The following is a 20,357-nucleotide window of genomic DNA, read 5'->3' on the forward strand; positions in this document are numbered from 1 at the left end:
GAATATAATTGAGATATTACATAAAAAAGACCATAAAGAAAATTCACTTGTGAGCGCTTCACACTTATCCCAACCCCACAGGAATATGGGGCTATATAGGCTACAGTATTATCAAAGATGTAAACATACAGTAATATTTTGAATGCTGTGAGCTTTTGAGTGAAGTTTGAAAGTGTTGCACAGAAACAGGACAGGAATGTAATCCAAGAGGAGAGAGAACTAATATTAAGTACAAGTGCGCTGCCAGCAATGAGCAGGCTACAGCATGAAGATAAATGTTCACTATGTTCCCTGAATGCCTTGCAAAGCATTGTGGGTACTGGATTATTTGTTATAAGCTTCACAAAGGTATTCTTTTTACATTACAACATATCAAGATTAATCTAATGGATCTTGGATTTTTTTTAAACTAAGGTTTGATTTTTTGGATGAATCTGTTTGACAGATAACATTCTGTTATGTTTTTTTTTTTTTTAGAAAATACACACTGGTAATTTGAAAGCATACACGATCATGATGTGCAGATGTATCGGTGCCAAATCTCTAACACAAACTGTGTTACGTGACTAAGGGACTATATGAAAATTATTCAGTGGTAAAAAAGGAGGTCAGATAGCAAGAGGGTATTGCATCTTTTCTTTTTGCCCAAGGTAGGCTAGTCTGACATTTTTTCAGAGAGAGCAGGGGAGCATAAATTGTTACATCAAAAATACAATTTCACTTGTACCATGGTTCACAAAGCTTTACTTTGCCATAATGCAGTGGACAACAGTTCTAGTCTCTGCAGGGCAAGGTTTTTCAGTGTTTACACTGATGGTGACCATTACAAGTTCCATTAAGATGTTATCCTTTAAAAAGTTATTATATGACGATTAAAAACTCGTGCATTTGTTTCCTGGGTGTTTGCAGTGAGTGTTAAAGGGACATTTCATTGTTTTAGATCACTGTTGTGTTGAGTGTGGAGTGTTTGGCTGCAACAGTGCTGTTTGTATCACTTGTTCCATTGGACTGGCATCCCACGAGCTTGAGGGGTGATGTGAGACACGTTTCTACAGACTGCAGAGGGCAGTAATGCAAGCAGCAAATGTTCCAACTATAGAGAAGACAGTGTAAACAGTGCAGGTTCCAAAACACTCATAAATTATTAATCTGTTTATACCTGATCTGTTGAATTGAATGCAGAAAATATAATGCATTAGGGATGTTGTAGTCTTTGTTGTATTCATCATAACAGTGGACATCTGGCTTCATTTTATATATACACTGTGCTTTGCTGCAACATTTAACGTTAATTTCATCTCACACCTAATGTATCTTCATGGCTTCAACAGTCTTTTGAAGTCTTGCTTTTCTGTACATTCAGAAACACAAGCATTTTCCAAGTTAACCCTAACTATGTCTAATACTGAAAGTCGCTGTTCATTATTATCATGATTTTATATATTGTCCAAATATGTATGACATGCATGAGGGATCCTGTGGCAAAGCATACCCACCATATTCAAATTAATACAATTATTATTTACAGTTGCACCAAGAGATTTTAACCACTTGGAAGCAGAATAATTCCAAAACACAACATCGAACATGTTGCTTCACAAAGTTGTCGTAGCCGAAATCAGACACAGAGGGACATTAGCACTCATTTGAAGTCAGATTGTGACTGTGACTGTTGATGAACAAGCCTAATATTCACTTTCCTTTTGGTCTGTTTTGGTTTCGGTCAACCCCTTAGAAAAAGATTTGGGTCACTAGCCAGCTACTATATTGGCTCCCTTACATTCAGTAGTTTGCTGCTATATTGGCACCATTACATTCATTAGCTAGTGTATTGTTTGTCTATTGCTTGGTGCAAAGTGTCAGATTTCACTCGCAATGTCTCCTATCGTCCAGTATCGCCAATGCTTTGCATCCAAATAGCCTAGTGGGACCCCAGGACTATTAATGTCTCAAATTATGTTTCCTCAGTGGTTGCTCACTCTCTTTATAGAGAAATCTGATTACTGAGATTTGTTGCAGACATCTTAAAGCTGAAGTACAAATTGTATCTGTGTGTTTTGGTTAATACTGATTTGACCATGCTGCAGCACTTTTCAAAATAGTGGACTGGACTATAGTATCCCACAATGCATCGTGAAAAGTAGTGTCAACTGTATAGAGGATCTTTGGTACAACCAACCGATGGTCACTAACCAAGCAATATATACCATCATGCATTGCGCTCGCGTTTAAAAACGGAAAACGGTGTGGAGAAAATTACCCAGTAGTGTCCGAAAGATTTTTTTTCGTTTTACCGATGAGCTCACTATAAAGTCGTCTACATTGAGCTGCCTGGATAGTGATTATGGAGGAGCGAATGAGTAAGTGATTTCGGACAAAACCTCTAAAATACGAAAAAAAAAAAAAATTCGTCAACTTAAATATGCGTCACATCCTGCTACGTCCACGGCCTGGCGCCATGGATACCCCCCCCCCCCCTCCTTCCCTGCAGGTGGCTAGTCTTGAGTTTCCGACTCCCGCCCTAGGTAAGCTAACCATGGATAAATCCTAAAAACGAAAATAGCGCGTCTAACTCTGGGTGGACAGACTAATTTGCTTTCACTTCCAACGATGCTAGCTTATCTGAATGCTTGATATGTGGCGAGAAATTAGCAAACAACTAAAAAATGTAATGTTGAAAGACATTTCCAGAACAAGCACACAGCATATGCTCAAAAGTACCAAGCTGGAGATGAGCAAAAAAAAAAAACAAAAAGCGATTTCAGAATTGCTGCGGAAAGCTGAGCAGAGCAAATATACTTTCAAGAAGTGGATCAAGTCTCCAAACTGAACTACTGCTGTTAGTTTTGTGGCAGCTCAGGAGATAGAAAGGCGTAGAAAAGCCCTTCACAGACAGAGAGTACATGAAAGGATCGTGTATTTAAATATCAGAGCATCTATTCATAAATAAAAATAAATAAAATGTAAATATAAATAAAATGTCAACAGTGTTCTTACATTTCATAAATTTAACATAAACTATAGTTTTTGTATATAAAGTATAACTATATATAAAGCCTTATAGGCTGTGTTATCTTCATTTTAAGGGTCAAATATGCTTCAGGGCTATAGATAAATGTTATTTGGTGGGAGAGGGCGCACACATTGCTATTTTGATTGTAAAGGTTGCCGACCCCTGTACTAGGATATTCACAATCCTTAAAAAATACAGTCTCTAGCCACATTTAATCACATTTATCCCCACCAGACTAAATGATAGAAATACCAACATGAATTCAGGTCAGAGAGAGATATTTTGGTAGTCATGTACTGTTGTGGGCTGCTTTTATCAATATCTGGGAACCAAAGTACAAATATGGCCTGTGCTACTGCAGAAATTTGGTCTGGATGGACTGAACTGCTTATATCAGCTTATTTATTGTTAGTATTTAATTTTGTGAGATGCTTGAAATTAACTTATATGTGAAAGAAAATAGTATTAGAAATAAAAGAGGACAAAGACAAACACACACAACAGTTGATTCACAAGTGCAACAAAGGGAATTACTCCTGAGATCTGTCTAATCATCCTCAAATCCTCAGAGTTGTAGAGCCTTTCAGGATGACAGTCCTTATTGCCTTAACGACAAATTAGTTGTCCACCGGGGGTTTCGATCAGGATCACAATGACGTCAGCCATACGCAAAACCTTCCTCGTTAACCTGTCCTGATCTTTATTGAGTGCAGTGTGAATGGGAGATTCCTCTACGACATCTCTTGTTTTTTTTCCCTTCATCTCTATTATTAACCTAAAGGACCCAGATTGTGCCTCAGACACAATCTGTTGGAGGTGTCGAGTACTGACCTTGCTTTAGCCAAAAGCTCTACCAAGAATAGCAGCCTATATCATTACCTGGATGAAGTACTAATACTGGTTTCCATTAATATGATTATGCATTGTCGGCGGTATCCCTTGGATACACTGGAATTATCAACACACATAATGAATGAATGATCTTTTTTTGAGGCTTTCATAGAGATGCAGACACATGACGGAGCATGACATTCGATCCAGTTATGTATTTCATGTAACAGAAAGGAGGGTCGGTGAAAGCAAGTGTTGTTATTCATTCATATTCAAGTATCAGATGGCTAAAGGCTTTACAATGTTTGCTTTTTTTTTGCTTCAGTGGTGGAACCATGGTATTTTTCCACTGTCTACTGTAGCATGGAGGGCTAAAGGGCTCATTATGCTTGAGGCAAATAGGTTTTACAAAGTGTCTTCTGATCATGTCTGAAGCTACAAGAATTTATACCTGTATAAATGGCCACACTTGAAGGGTGTATGAAAAGCCCTATAGTCTCCTCTTGGCTTGATCCAACTGCATCGCTTCCTGATCTTGTGCAACTGGGAATAAAGGCGTAAACTTTCAGACGGCTTCTATTTGAAGGCACAAACAAAAGTTGTTGTTAGAAGAATGAAAAATGGGAGAGAAGTTCAAACCTTACCTTACGTTCACAACTTTGCACACCTGGCCAATCGCTGTATAGAGTGGGAATAATAGTCACATTGTTTGTCTGACATATCTTGTTAGCAAACAGATGCTAGTTACAGAAACATTATTATTCATTTGGAGTTGTGCTTATGTCTTCCAGGCACTTGAAAGTCCAATATTTAGTCTCTTTTTATTTCTTTTTTTGGTCTCCACCATCTCTTGAGAGAAATACCTGGCTATTTAGCTACCTTATGTTCACCTGCCTGCTGAGGCCAAAAACATGAGAGCGGTGAGAGTGAACCAAAACAGTGAAATTGTGGTCCGGATGGCTAAGCAATGAGTTGAATCTTCCAACAATGCTCTATAAAGCTTAGGGGAGGTGGTAATTCTCTGTTGACTCATAACCTTTCACTGTCACATTGTTTGTTGTTGTGTGTTTAATTTTCATGCCGTGAGGAGTATTACTCAGAATTTCCTTTTGAGATTTTGATGATGATGATGATGATGATGATGATGTCATCAGGTTCTCACAAATGGCACATCTGAATTGCATTATGGGAGCTGTAGGTTAGTCAGGATATCTCCACCCCCACCGCTTTGATTTTGAAGTTTCTTTTATATGTGTTTTGTGAGTCTTCCAACTTTTTGGGAATGGAAAACTAACTCACTGGTGTACCATTTTGATAGAAGTCTACTTTAATAGGGTTTATTTGTCTCAGTTCGTTTTGCCTGTGGACAATCAGTAATGTCTAAAAATCAATGTGCTTCTCTTTAGGAGACACATTCACTGTAATGGCTTCCTCAGCTTTTTCTGTGTAATATATGACTGTTGAATGTGCTTTCAATGATTAGTTTTCTTAAAGATCTAGCACCTATGAGTACACCACACCGAGAGTGACAATAAACATACAATGTCTGTTTTTACCCAGTTCATATTATACATACGAACCAGTAACAGTGTGCTGCAGCTTAGTAGGCTAAATGTGGGGACTTGCAGTTGTGCTTTCAGCTGAACTAAGGTTCAACTCACAAATTGCACCAACCTTTGCTGAAAGATCATTTATTATGCTCTTGACTGAACTTGAGTGATAGTGCTGGACATTTGAAATGCAGGAAAACGCAGGACTCTAGTTTAACTGATCAGATAAAGCTGATGTGGAAGTTATAGTCTGTCGTGCATTCATTAAGTGCTCCAGTTTATCTGGATTATCTGTGAGTGTAGCAGTGGTGAAGAGGTCAGTTTAGCTCATGTCAGATGGGAATAGCACCATGTAGGCTCATCTACTTCAATAGTCTGCTTAAAGGAACACTCCATTATTTTAGGAAAAAGGCTGGTTAAGATAAGTTGCCAGCGTTACCATGCCTATAAGAGGAGCCTCTGGTTTTATTGTTTGACAGCGTTAAAGTGGATGTGAACAGGTATTTTTTTTAACTCTCATCATCAACAGAAAAATATTCTTTAAAGCTCCTGCAAGTAAAATGTTCATATTATCCAGCGTAATGGAGAGGTAGTATCAGAAAACTGCTACTATAAGACTCTATCATGAACCAGAAAAACTTTGTACGTTGCTCTTATTCTTTAATTTTAACTATTCGAGGTAGTTGTAGAATAGATTTACTAGAGTTCTAGTTTGTAATGATTCTCACAGATTGACCCAACGTCCTTATGACCTTAGCAATCAGCACATTAATATATAAAATTCTCTCTCCTGAGCTTTGATCAATTTCTCAGTTTAACTTTTTAATAAAATTGGGGCTGTTCATTTTTTATTCATTTCACTAGCTTCACTGAAATTATACTCTAGATCCAACGTTGCTCACCTTAAAGACTCACCAGTGCAGTTTGAGAGACAGGATGGGTGTGACCTCTTGTTCAGAAAGCTTCGATTGTTGCTTGTTTGTAACGTCACAGTGGTAAAAATACAAGCAGTATTATAAGAGGGATTCAGCAGTCTCTGCAAGGACAGAAGGTAAAATAATAAAGTGTAACAAAAAAAAAAAAAACAGGGCTAGTTTTTAGCTCGTGCCATGCTATTGTTAGCCTGCTAGCCCTAGCAGCTTATGCTTGTACACCTGCCCACAGTACAGTATGTTCAGTCCCTTCTGGTTTTTGCCACAGCAAGGGAGTAAAGTTTCTCTTGCCAAATCTCCTCTGACTGCAGCTTTCGGATGGCGATGCCACATGGTGGTTGGTTTTACATGCTAGATCAGGAGCATTAAACTCGCATCACCTGGGGGCCACATTGTTCTTGCTGAGGGAGGCTTCCTGAGTGCTCATCATAAACAAACCTATTTTTATAACAATGAATTTCACCTGTATACATATAGTACTGCTCTACATGTTTAGTTGAATATTGAAACCTTTATTTCAAACATTTTAGGCATTTAGACTCTTTGTCTACTAATGGTACAAACAGACTTACTTAAACAGCAGTAAGAGTGTAGAGCCATGCTAGGCTAAAATAGTGAAACACAGAGGCTGCATTTAGGTGCTTTGAGTTAAATGCTAACATTGACAGTGACAATTACAATGCTGCAATGCTAACATGCTGATGTTTAGGAGGTATAATGGAGATGTTAGTATGGTAACATTTGATAATTACGATTAAAAACAAAGTGCAGCTGAAGCTGATGGGAATGTCATTTGTTTCGCAGGTGTTTGGTAATAAACCAAAGTGTTTTGGTCAGATCAGAGGATCACTAAAGTGATTACAATTCATCCTGAGGGCGACATGAATGTCTGAACCAAATTTCTTGTAATCCGTCCAAAATTTGTTGAGATCAAAGTGGTGGTTTGGCTGACGGACAGCTTGACAGACTGACATTGCCATCCCTGGAGCCATGCCACTACCATGGCTAAAAAGAAATTTGTGGATCACTTCAGTTGGGGAAAAAAAGAAAGATACATTTTGATGATAGAAGTATTGATGAGAAAAGTTTCTTTCCCTTTTTCTTTTTCTCTCTGTCTCTCACACTTCCTTTCATTTGCACTAAATAAAAACCAGTATCTTTACATGTGCTGCATCATGCTATTGATGCATTTATACCATAAACAAATATAAATGGTAAGGTATATTTTAAGTAGAGGTATTATGAGACTCATATTAAGACATTTAGCCAGGGTAAATGTGTGTTTCTCTGTAGGTGTGGACTGAGTAGTCGCCTTATCGGGCAGAGCGTAGCAGCCGTGGGCAGCCGCTGTATGGGTTTTCTGTATTCAGAGGTGACTTGCTCGTCCCTCCTCCACTGCTTTCTACTGTGGTATGCGCTGATGTAGGCCAGCACTGTCTAATTTCTACCAGTCATTTTGTAGGTGTATGTTTGGATTGGAGCCATCCACATGCATCATCCTTAAGTCTTCAAGCATCACGTCAGCCACTGCGGGCCTGGACCTTATTTTACCATCGTGTTCAGTCAGACCAACCGTTCACCTAACAGCAAAGATACTTAACAGTAAACTGTATGTCCTGCTTGCAGTGGTGTGAGGCTTATGTACAGTCATATAGAATTCAGTTTCACTAATTGACTTTGACCTGCTTTTTGTCTCATTAAGTATAGTATTCTGAAAATATGCATCGTTTTACAACAAAGATTGTGGTATTATTAATTTATTTAATAATATTTATCAAAGGACAGTTACTGAGTTTAGTTTTGCATAGAACATAGGCCTACCAGTCAAAATAGTTACAATTTATTCATTTTATTACTTATGATAAATAGAACTGGCAAATATATTATAAGACCACAAGAGGCTAACAAAATAATTCCCAAAATAACTTATTTGTATTCTCTTGTTTGTTAAAATTAGTAATTATTGTTGCATTGGTTGCACTATGGGACAAAAATAGCTACATACATCTAACTAAAAATGCTGAAACATACTGTTGTGTGGTCTGTTTTGATATGGCTGATTAGCTCGGGGACAGTTACAATAACCCCTCACCCTTCAGCCATGACAGAACATCGTGTGCTAGCTAGACACACTTACCTTGACACGTGCTAACCGTCTTGGAAACAGGTTATTTCCAACATTTCACTTAGTTTTATAGAGTGATCAGTTATTTTGTTGCTGTTTTTGAGATGAAACCTCAAGCGTCTCAACAGAGGTAAACTGCATGAATTCCAAAACGACAGACTCGGCACAAATACACGTTGCTGTCATAGAGTAAACTGGTCGATGATGTGAATTGTGAGTGAACTCCTGCCCTACGAGCATCCTGCCTTTAACTCTCTGAGCACAGGTTCATTGGAAGGTCAGCGCACTCTCATCCTCACTAGGATGTACTCACCGAGAAACAGCACTGCAGTTAGAAATGCATTTTTAATAACAAATAAATGGGGATGTATTAAATGGAGTGCCTTCATAAAAAGGATATTACTGCCATACAATTAATGGCCAGAAAAAAAGTTCACGATGAACTGTGAAATACTTTAAAGATAAAATATAACATAGTTTCAAATGTATTTGATAGATACATGCAGAATGTGAATCTACTGCTAATTAATCATTAATAAAGCTATGAAAACTTTGTAGTTAATAAAAACAGAAAAAATGCATTAAAATAACTTTTAGTTTGCAGGTACATTTTCGGGCACATTTGAATAATCTCTTATTATTTTGAAAAATCACACTATAGCAGTTTGATAAAAGCATTTACATTATTCAAACGATTACCGTGTTCATATGGATGCATTTGACAGGCAGGTTAATTTTTTTTTAAATTGAGTCTCCTGCTGTCATCTCTTTCATGTCACATCTTTGGTTTAGCATGACATGTCTTTTGTAGTCCTTCCTTTCCCATCGCTGCTCACCACATTTTGCGTGTAAAGAAACACATCTCTGACCTTTTGTGGATGAAACACTCACTGAACATGTGAATTGAATAGTAAAATGTTTACACGGCAGCATAATTGAAGGGATGAGTAACTTAAACTGTGCTAATAGGGTTATGGTAACACTGATTATGTTCTCATATGATGCAACGTCGTGATAATCAAGTTAATTATTAGTGAGGATGTGAATGTTCCCCTGCAGGGATGATAAAACCTGAGGGAAATACAGTTTTGAAATTACAAATTGTTGCCTATCAATCAAAAAAGTAAGAATCATTTTGTTGAATTCATAAAGTTAAGCTTATGGACATGGAGTTTCCCAGTAGGGAAGAATATTAGAGCTTTATTATGGTTGTATAAATAAAAATCAAATCCAACCAAAACAAGTTTGACCAGGTCAAAAGATGGTCAAGATACAGTATGAGCCAAACAAGTGATACTGAAAACTTAAATGCATCTTTTCCAGATTAGAAACAATGATTGTGGGTTTTTTTTAAGGTGTTAACAGTCTTCTTCTTCTTCGCTGTCTTCGTTGGTGCACATCGGCCACCTGATGTTGATCAGTGGAATAGCAGGAAACTAATGGTGGATGTGGATTATGCCACATTTGCACCCTCAGTTGTGTGTATTATACCAACTTAACGGCGACCCACACTAAAAACACCTCACTACTAGTGGTTAAAACACCACAGTAACCCTAACTAACCCTAACCCTAACCCATTTAGCAGAAATGCTGTGCTACATTTACAACATGGAAGTCTATTAAAAGTAGGAATAAATAAGGAAATAACCAATAATAATATTTTTTTAGCAGTACAGCATGATACTCTTGGTAATATTTACCTATAGTTTAATTTAGATTTTTGTAAATATAAATATGTAGGTAGAACGTGACAGAATGTTGTTGTTAGTACTGATATGGATTCAGTGTCTTGCCCTGAATCTCTGTTCAGCAGAGTGGATACTTGTGGTCACCTTCTGTTTATGGTCTCTCCACAACTAAAACGCCCCCATTGCCCAAATATCAATGAATTATTTAACCAGTTGAGCCACTGGTATCAAAAACCTCTTTTGTCTGGATAAAATGGCAGCAAAAAAGATGTAGCCAAATCCAAACAAGGACAGATCAGGCAAATATTGAACAATACTAATGAAAAATGTACTTTGAAAAACTTGCCTTTTCCAGACGCAAAGTCAGGGACTCTGGGTATTCCACTAATCTCACCATGGAGAGTTTTCATTGAGAACTATTTTCTTCCAAAATCAAAATTGCACAAAAGATATTGTACATACAGTGTTGTGATTTACTTGAATCCTGTTATTTATTTATTTATTTAGTTTATTACCAGTATATGTTGCATCAGTGTTGCATCATATCATGAACAAAGTTAAGACCATTCGTGCAGGGATATGGCCAATCGCCTGTACTGTACAACTGGTGATGAGGCTCTCCTCCACCACTTCCACGTCCCTGTGTTTTGCAAACGCACCCTGTTTCCCTCTACAGGAGTTTCCCACTACAGCCACAGCTTTCAACCACTAACCACTGGGCAGCTCCACTGGAGTAAACTGGCGTTAAGTGATCTTAGCCATGATGGTTGAGGGCAAAGAGAGTATTGCATTTATTTTCCCTGCATTGGTTATTCAGGCCGTCCAGGGATTTCAGTGCCTTTGCAGTAAACAGTGTACGTCTCTGACTGTGACGCTGCTGCTGCTTGTTACTGTCTGTTGGGATTTTGGGGACTTTGGGTTTGTGGAAAATGTTTATGTTGACTTAATGAGTGTAGTCAGAGATTAATGGTGAACAAATTACATTCTCGCAAAACTGACATTAAAGCTCTTAGTGCTTTTTAGAGAAGGGCACCGTTCTGACTTTTGGAGGATTCAATACCTACATTTGTACAGTGTCTTTTTCTGTTGCATTATCAACCTTGACTGAAATAAAAGACAGGTGAATTCTTTAGGACAGGTCCAGTAAACAAGGGGGAGGTTTGGAGTCATTAAAAGAATTAAAGTACAATATGTAGTCGGAAGTTGTTTTTATTTTCAGCTGTGAATATAGAATATATGTGGACAAGAGAAAAGGGTAAAACAAAGAGGTTTGGTGAGCATTAAAGAATTCCTCCCTCTCTGTGTTTGTCCCTCTCCTCCCAGGGGAAGTTGGTGAAGTACTTCAGCCGCCAGCTGTCCTGTAAGTGCAAAGTGGCCTTAGAGGAGCGCAGTGCTGATCTGGAGGACTTCCCCCGCCTCGGCCACTGGTTTCGCATCGTCAACTTGAGGAAAGAGGTCACACAGGTAAGATTTCAGGCTGCCTAGTTTTTTTTTTTTAGTCTAAAAATACACCCATGTATTTTCCTTTAGCTATCACAAAAAAATGTGATCGCTCAAATTAAAAATCTGGTAACAGGCAAACAAAAACAGACAAATAAAAAGAATTAAAAAATAAATAAAAGTACAAATTAATTTTAAAAAAAGTGTGCCATCCTCCTATCCTTATCATTGTCTTGTTGGTTGATGGTGGTTTTAAAAGAAAATCTTTTTTTTTTTTTGTAATTCTTTCTTCAAATACAAATGTTCATAATCTGTCCACAGGCTGCTAGGCGATCAATAGTCATTTTTACTCCTTTTTAGTTTCTGTTTTAGTGGTTGGTTGGAGAGTAAATGCTCTATAAAGACGTTATCAATGCTGTTGATATGAAAATATGATGTTTTCAGGCACGTTTGCCTTTAATCAAAGTTTTTATTGTGATTGAGATTTTTGTTGTTGTTGATAACCTCTGTGCATGCGGTATAGGACATAAATGCTATGTATTGCATTTTATACAGTTTATGACCTCTTTCCACTTAAAGCATGATCAGTGGATAACATTAAGATTCTCACTACCAGCTTTTGCTGCTATTTGAGGGTATAGTATTGAATTTTCGCTGCATCTTTAACTTAAAACCAAGTGTTTTCATGCATTAATATGATTGTAATGATGTATGTATTTGTGTGTGTGTGTGTGTGTCATGTGTTTGCACATGTGTGTGTGTTTTGCAGGAGATGAGCCCAGGTGAGGTGACCCTGGAGGGTCTGCTGGAGATGAGCGAGGACCAAGTGTGTGAACTGCTGCAGAAGTTTGGTGCCAACGAAGAGGAGTGTGCCCGACTCAACGCCTCCCTCTCCTGCCTCAGAAAGGCCCACCAGCTCGGTAAGGAGTCCACCCAAATAAAAACACAGAGATGAGCTCACACACACACACACACACACATGAACAGAACGTGGTTGCTCTCCCACAAAATGTCTTTAAGGGAAAATACTGGCGTCCATTTCAAATTAAACAGAGCAGATATGGCATGCCTGCAAAGATCCCCAGTCGGACTCAAACTTGGGATGCAATGAAATGTTTGGCATCTTAAACCTATAGGCCACCAGTATGCAACAATCAGAAAACTTTTAATGTTATAAACAACAAAATTCACATAATCCTTTTCACAACAGGTGTCTGGTTTCCAGAAAAAGACAACTCATGAAAGTCTTACTTTTGGCAGCTAAGTTGCACATCTCAGATTAGTGTCTCCTTGAATGCACTAATAAGGAGCCGCACTCGGTAGTTGCACGTGAATCATCACACCTCACTAATGTCACTTTAGAATAAACCAAGTGAGTCTCAAATCATTTTTTTAGTGTCTGCAATTTGAGCTTTATACAAACTGACATACATCAAAAAGTGCTGCCAAGAAGTGGGAAATCATTTTTTTTTTTTAAATGTCTCTCAGTGGTTTTCAATGATATGAAATATTTACAGTTTGTAGTTAATCTGCCAAAAATACAAGATGTGGTTATTTAAAACTCAATAATGTCCAGTAATTATATTTTGCTCAATAAAAATCTTGAGGAGGATGCTTGTTAACAAGCCGCTATATTCAATGTAATGACCAACAATTACCTCATTATCTTGTTTATGATTCTGTGAGAGTTGCAGTGGGGTTGTAGGGGACCTATTAGTTATTATTGTTATTGGTAAGTAGAGTCTAAGTATAGGACAGGGTATGTAGGACAACCTTCACACAGCCAGTGATAAGAAACCATTCAGTTAGTTCTTTAAAATCATTATCAACTCCATAAACATGTAAATATTGCACAACATATTATATTAAATAGTATGATGGTGAGATGGAAGATGTATTAGCAATTAGGTGACACTCAGTACTGAGCAGAGGTGACACCCAAGGATGGATTACTGAAAGTGCCCACTGGCTTCAGGCCCAAGGGTCTGGGGGCTGCATGGCGGAAGCCTTTTTTATTTAGTGACTATTTATTATTTCTCTCTGGAAAAAGAGTCAAAGACCTTAGTCAAAAGACGAGATGCCCTGATGACACTTTTGCTCTGTCTATATGTGATTTATTATCCAAACTATGTTTTGTTTTTTCCACATTTCCCTCGTCTTCCCTTTCTCTTACATAATACAACTGGACTGTGCAAACTTAAAGCCACAGAAAGCGAACAACTGAAATTAGTAAAGCAATTAAAATATGTTGGATTATTATTTTTATAATATTTGTGGAGAGGAGTGTCACTGTGTTTGTGCTGTGGCAGGAAGCTTTTCAAAAGAATCAGATGACCTCTTCTGATCTTGAGTCAATACTGAAGTTCATGTGCAGTTTTTAATCAACACCAGCACTTAACACTGGTGATCCACACCCAATATGAAGTGATTTGTGCTTGAATTTATTTGCTAGAGGCAGTGCTGCAGAAATTTAAAAAAGGACACCATGTCTGGAATATAATCCAGAATCCAGTTTTATAGACTATAAAAACTAGACCTGACATGACAATTCACAGCAGATCTGTAAGCCAACTCTGATAAGTGTTGGTGCATTTTGATATTTATGATTATCTGTCAAGTTTCAACTTCCTCCAAGAAATCACTTATCAAAACAGTGTGCAAGTGTCTATACAGCAGGTGGTGCTGTTTCTATCATGTTCAGTTAGAGCAGTTCAGTGAAGTCCCTCTCTGACTTTAGTCTCAACAAAACCAAAAATCAAACTGCATTGTCACTTCTATGCCAGAACTCTCATGAAGTGGATAAATTGTTTTTCTACGAATCATCATTACAGCATTCACAGATAGCAACATAAATATGTGGGGTGTTACTTCAAGTGTCTGTGTGTCATGTAGTCATGTGTCACCATCATCATATACAAAGAAATCACTAATGCCTCATGTGAAAACTATGTGTTGCAAACACCACATCTCTCTCTTGAATAATCTAACCAGCACATGATCTGCACCAGAATACAAATGTTTAACTACAAATACTTCCACCCTTACAAGAAGTTAGTATTATTATGTATTAACATATATATACTTATTATGTTGTCTTAACAACCTATTATAAATCTTTCAATGTATGTTCTTTATTCTATTATGCTACACACATGCATTTTTTAGCTGTATATTGCTGCACATTATCAATTTATCAGAGTCACCTGCCATTGATTGACCAGTTCAATAGATTTTTCAGAGCTTTCAACATAAAAGTTACTCAGTCGTGGAATTGTCTGAACTTCATGTTGAAGTTTTTGATGTCATATTTTAAACTTTTACAGTGTTTTTATTTGAAGTTTTGATATCCATAAGAAGATATATGTGTTGTTTTAATGAGGTTCTGAGCCTCTCTTATGATTAACCGAATGAAAATATATCAGATTTCATGTAAAACACTCAGAGAAACCAAATACTGCAAGGCTGGATTGTGGTTTCAGGCGGGCGGGACTGGGGGCATGGCTGAGAGCGGTGACTGCTTTGTTGTGACATCACCAAGTTAGAGAAGTCCTGACATCTTGTTTGTGAATACAGGCTGTGTGTATTTCTCTGTGGACTGAGCGCTTTGATACTTTGACAGTATTAATACAGAGCCACAAGACATCGAAATCTTACTTTATACAATATGGGACCTTTTAAGAGTTGAGATAATTTCACCACAAGGTCTATTTTGTAGATTTTTGTTGGTATTGCTACAAATAATTGAATGATAAAACTGATGTTTGTGTTTTACTTAAATAATTTCTAGACTCAAATGCAGAAAAATATGGAGGCAGGCTGGATGAGTGAAATACACTTACAGTCCAAGCACATGGATAACAGAAAAAAAAACACGAGAGAAACTAAAGATAACCAGGAACAAAAACAGATAATCCAACGCAAGAAGCAAATCCACAGAGAACATGGGGAAAGAAACACAGTGGAGCTGACAAAGAGTGAGGCAGCAGGTACCGAGACACAGGTGTAGCACAAAGGCAGGAAACACACGAGGGCAGTAAGCAAAACACAAGGAAAGTCATTTCAAAATAAAGCAACAGAAAGTGACTAAGAGAGCCGATCAGGACAGTTTGAGTTTACATTGGATCAGGTGGCATTGATGCCATGCTGAATTCTTATTTTTTAATGAGATGTAAGTGTATGCACCAATATTTTTCTCCTTGTTTTTGTTGCTTGTCGGTTCAACTTCTAGAAGTTGCCGATCTCACAATGTATAACAGATGTAAAACCAAACCAAAAATATAATCATCTGGTCTGTTTTGTTTGTTTTTTATGATGATTTTACGGAACTAAGGGGACTTGCTCAGCTTTATGCTGCTGTTATTCCATGGTTTCACACCAGGTGGCGTTACAGACCATCCTTTGTTTTCAGTGTCTGAGATTTCAGCTTTTGCAATGATACAAAACAATCAGAAGAGGGCAGTAGAGCCTCACTAAAACTCTGTCGTAAGGTTTAGTAACAACCTTTTGTGAACCCGTTTGATAACATATCTGTTTCTCCTCTACTCCTACACACACACACACACACACACACACACACACACACACCTACACACACTGTTCTGTTCTGTAACAGATGTCCTTTCAGACGCAAGGCTCTGCTGAATAATTAAGCAAATTAACTTGATGAGTAGTTTTTCTTCAATGTGCCCTCAACAAAACAGTGCTTCATGCGTTTTATTAGACGAGGTATAACTTGGCTGTTCTTCAAAGCGTTTTTAATTTTTCTTTCATGTGATGAGAAAGACTTCAGACATTCATACAAACAAGAATGTTTCACAAAAAGCCTCAAAACCAGACTCTTTGTGCGCCTGCAGGTATCCAGGTGTCCTCTCCAAGTACTGGCACCTGTCTGTTGGTCCCTGTGCTCATTTGTCAGCCTGTCTGGCTGCGGTTGCCCACCTTACTGTGAGCTTCTTCAACTTTCCGCCTATGTGTCTGTCTCAGTGGTCTGATTGGAGAGGGGGGCGGATGTTGTCCACAAAGACAGACAGAAAGGCAGACGGGCAGACGGGCGTCCCTTGGCAGAGACTGTCAGGCGGTCTCAGCCACCCGTGCCTCAGTCCAGCTGGATTCGAACCAGTCAGGCTTCAGGCTTCTCTGGAGACCAGCTCACTGTCTCTGACTTTGGATCTTCACTCTGCGTCTCTCTCCGTGCCAAAATATTGATTGTTCAATCTGGACCACATGCATAAGTGTTGCACAATTAGATCTAGAGGGCATGATACAAACGTGTAAAATGGAACATGGAAAATGGAACTTTTTCGCCATTACATTGAGTTTGTTATTATTATTATTATTATTTCATTGGTTTGAGCTCATTGTTGACTTTCGTTTTGTGGCACTCCATTACAAAAGCTAGATGGATATGACCAGCCTGCCCACTCACAGTGTGGCCCAGGCTTCTAAACAGAATAAGCTGTTTAGATTGTCTTCTTCCTGAAACTTACAACCTGTTGCCCTCTCACTACTATCTTTATTTTAATTTTTTTTACAGCAATGAATTATGCCCTTTAACAGAGATTCCTTTAAGATAAGAACGAAAAAAAAACAACAACTCAATGTCCACTGGCTTTTTCTGGAGCTTTCAGCCTCATCTTCCCATCTTCAGTGGTTGGAGTTTGCTCAGTTGTCATGGAGATACTGTAGAACTTGGGTCACTTGATGAAAGGTGATTGGATACCAAAAAGCAGATGGTAACCCTTGTCTCTGTGGTTGAAAAAATGATTGGATGTGAATGTCCGTCTTCATTTTTCTTTAGGGCTGCCACTTATTAAAAAAAAAAAAAAAGAAGTTTAAACGGATTAGCTTCATTTAACTGCAACCCACCCAGCCCAAACTACTCTGTAGAAGTTTATTTTTTCTTGGCCTATTCATCCATGTTTTTATGGATTGTATAAATTGAACCTTGAACCTGAAGCTTTGAACAGCGAGTTTACTCAGAGAGCGGCAGGACATGCAGTGGATGCAAAGCTCTGTTTAAGTATGCACTGAGAATTTTGAATAAAACCGATCATTACAGATTTGATTATTTTTTTTTTTTTTCATTTTACCACTCTTAAACTGTAGTGTGAATTTCAAGTAAAAATTCACAGCCCTGGAACAGACTGGAGAGGGGTTAAACATCACAAACTGTCTTTGAACAGAGATAGGGGTTATGATCCCCTCCCATATACAACCACTTGTTATCTGTTATCACTTCATGAGTACCATACTAAGATCTGCGTTTGTTTCATATCTTCACTGTCTACCTCTTCTTTCCTCTCCTTTTTCCCATCCTCTTGCTTATTGTTTATCATTCCCTTCTCTGCCATTCTTCTTCTGCCCATTGCCTCAACCGTACTCCCATCACCTCCCTCCCGCTCTCTGGGCTCTCCAAAGCCAGGGTCTGGCCACACATAGCCACTAATGGGCTCTCTAACAGGGGGGGCTGGCTAGAGATGTGTGAATACATCACAGCAACACCACCACCACCACCACCACCTCTACACCACCGCACAGAGCACTGAGAGGCACTTTCAGCCGAGAGAAATACAGGGTGTTCAGCAGGCAGCATTCTTCATATTCTTACCCAGATGGAGCCTGGAGAGAGAGATGTGTCATAGCTTCCAAATCTCGCCACATTTGCACATCTGTGTGTGTGTTTGTGTGTGCATGTTGGTGGGGTTGTGCGAGTCTCTGCGTGTCAGCATGTATATATGCAAGAATAAATGAAGAGTGTGTGTGTTTTTACGGGGTTACACAGCCCCGTGAGAGCATTTAGAACTTAAACACAGCGAGGCAAGAAGCGGAGGATGTTCTTATGTCTTGAGTCTTTTTTTTAAGAGTTATATTTTTCTCTTAAAAATCTGGAGGTTGTTGCAAAAGTACAGATATAGTCGACCATTATGAATGAAAGCAGAACGAAGGATTTGCAGATTTATGCGCATGCTTTTTTTTTTTTTTTAAAGAAAATATGTTGTTCCAGTTTATGAGTCATGAGGAATTAAAGAAAAAATTGGCAGACACGGACATTCACATACTTCACGATCCCATACATCACATAACTGGAGAAACAGAGAACATGATAAGTGAACGTATGCTGCTCTGTGGTGTAATGGTGGAGGAAGGAAACTAATGCAAGTTAATAGAATTTTTTCACTACAGGCTCTTGGGATTGCAGTCCACGAGTTGCAATGAGGATGAGTCATACAATTCGGAGGCAGCCGGTCGGTTCTTTGTGCCGCAATATACACACATTATCCAGCCCGCCCCTCTAGACAAGTACACGCACACACACACACACACACCTACACACACACACACACACACACACACACACACACACACTGATACAAACATTTTCACATGGAGAATTTCTTGAATATTACTTCTTCTGTTGATCAGGCTAATAGTGTTGATCTTTGCTCAGCACGACAGGTTGCCTCGGTACCTTTCATCTGTAATCTCTGACAGCTAAACTGAATGTCCCCACGCCCTGCTTTGAGACAGCTTCACATGCATACAAACACCTAATTGGCTTCAAATGACATCAGTAAGAAAAAGAGATGAAGAAAGGCAGAGGAGAAGGAAGCAGAGAATATGTGAGAAAGGGGATCGGAGGAGAAGAGGGAAGGAAAGGAAAGAGAAGGGAAGGGGATGGGGGAAGAAGGATGTTGAATAACATGAGGGAGAATTAGGGTGAGAAAGAGGCGATGACGACAGGAGGTTGTCGAGGAGAAAAGAGCAGATGCAACAGGGAGGGAAAGCGACCAGAAGAAGCATTGACCGTACCCCCCAACATCCATCTTCTTGAACACCTCTAGGTGGTCTTTATCGGCTGTTAACTAATTAGCAGTCTAACTTTGTGTCCCACTGATTACACTGCAAGAACGTCCACAAACCATCCACTCCAAAGAGTCAAGATTTAAAAGGGACGCTACATCTATTGAACTCAGCCATTGCCCTTTTCACCAAATCCTGTTTACAGTGGCAGTGAGATAGACCTGCTACTGTCCCAGTGGCATTTCACTGCCATTTAGCCCAAAGAAGCAACACATCTAGAGGTAATTAGTCCAATTATGAGGCTCTTATCTGCCTTTCTCAAAGCCTCACTGTATGTTAAGATTGCCCCAGTAATGGTGTCGGGGTGTGCTATTTGCATTAATCACTGTAGAGGAGAAACAGTCCTAAATGCTTCAGGTGCATTGTTTGGTTCGACAGTTGATTCTGAGATGCAGGGTTATTTGGGTGAGAGGAGAAAATGGAAGATTGATGATGATGTGGCTCCAAAAATTACATCTGAGGTTATGCACGTACTCGACCAGTATTTGCTAATAAATGAGAGGAAACATCGGTCCATGAGGATTTGTTAAAGGAAGGGTTTACGCTAGCTGTTTGCCCCTCCTTTCAGTCTTTATGCTAAGCTATGCTAATTGATGGTTTTAGCTTCATGTTTAACACACAGACATGAGTCATCAGTCTTTTTTAACAAACTTTTGGCTGGAGAGAGAAGGACCACATTCTCCAAAAGATTTTTAAAGTCTTTGACAATGACTTTGAAAATGAAATCACATGTTCATAGTGTGACGAGTTACTCTTTTGTTATGAAAAGAAGATCAAGCCATTGTTGTACAAGTTCAAATTGCACCATATACCATATCTCTCGGACTTTATTTTTGCCTCAAATAAAATAATTTCTTTCAGCTCCCATTTTTATAGAAGAGGCAGTAATCTAGCTAATTAGAGCAGAGATCCAGCAG

The 20,357-nt window shown here is 38.7% G+C and overlaps 1 protein-coding gene across 1 annotated transcript in view; it reads left to right on the forward strand.

Annotated features, from left to right (window-relative positions):
- LOC147818507 (kinase suppressor of Ras 2-like) overlaps window positions 1-20,357 on the forward strand; it is a 53,620-nt gene that overhangs the window by 1,008 nt on the left and 32,255 nt on the right. Inside the window, exons 2-3 of the mRNA XM_087176883.1 lie at window positions 11,464-11,604; window positions 12,350-12,500. Coding sequence (XP_087033009.1) covers window positions 11,464-11,604; window positions 12,350-12,500 — 292 coding nt within the window. The remainder of the gene's footprint in view (window positions 1-11,463; window positions 11,605-12,349; window positions 12,501-20,357) is intronic.

This window comes from Seriola lalandi, unplaced genomic scaffold, assembly GCF_002814215.2.
Source record: "Seriola lalandi dorsalis isolate HSWRI2012SDOR001 ecotype SW California unplaced genomic scaffold, Sedor1 jcf7180002054572, whole genome shotgun sequence".
Classification (NCBI taxonomy): Eukaryota; Metazoa; Chordata; class Actinopteri; order Carangiformes; family Carangidae; genus Seriola; species Seriola lalandi.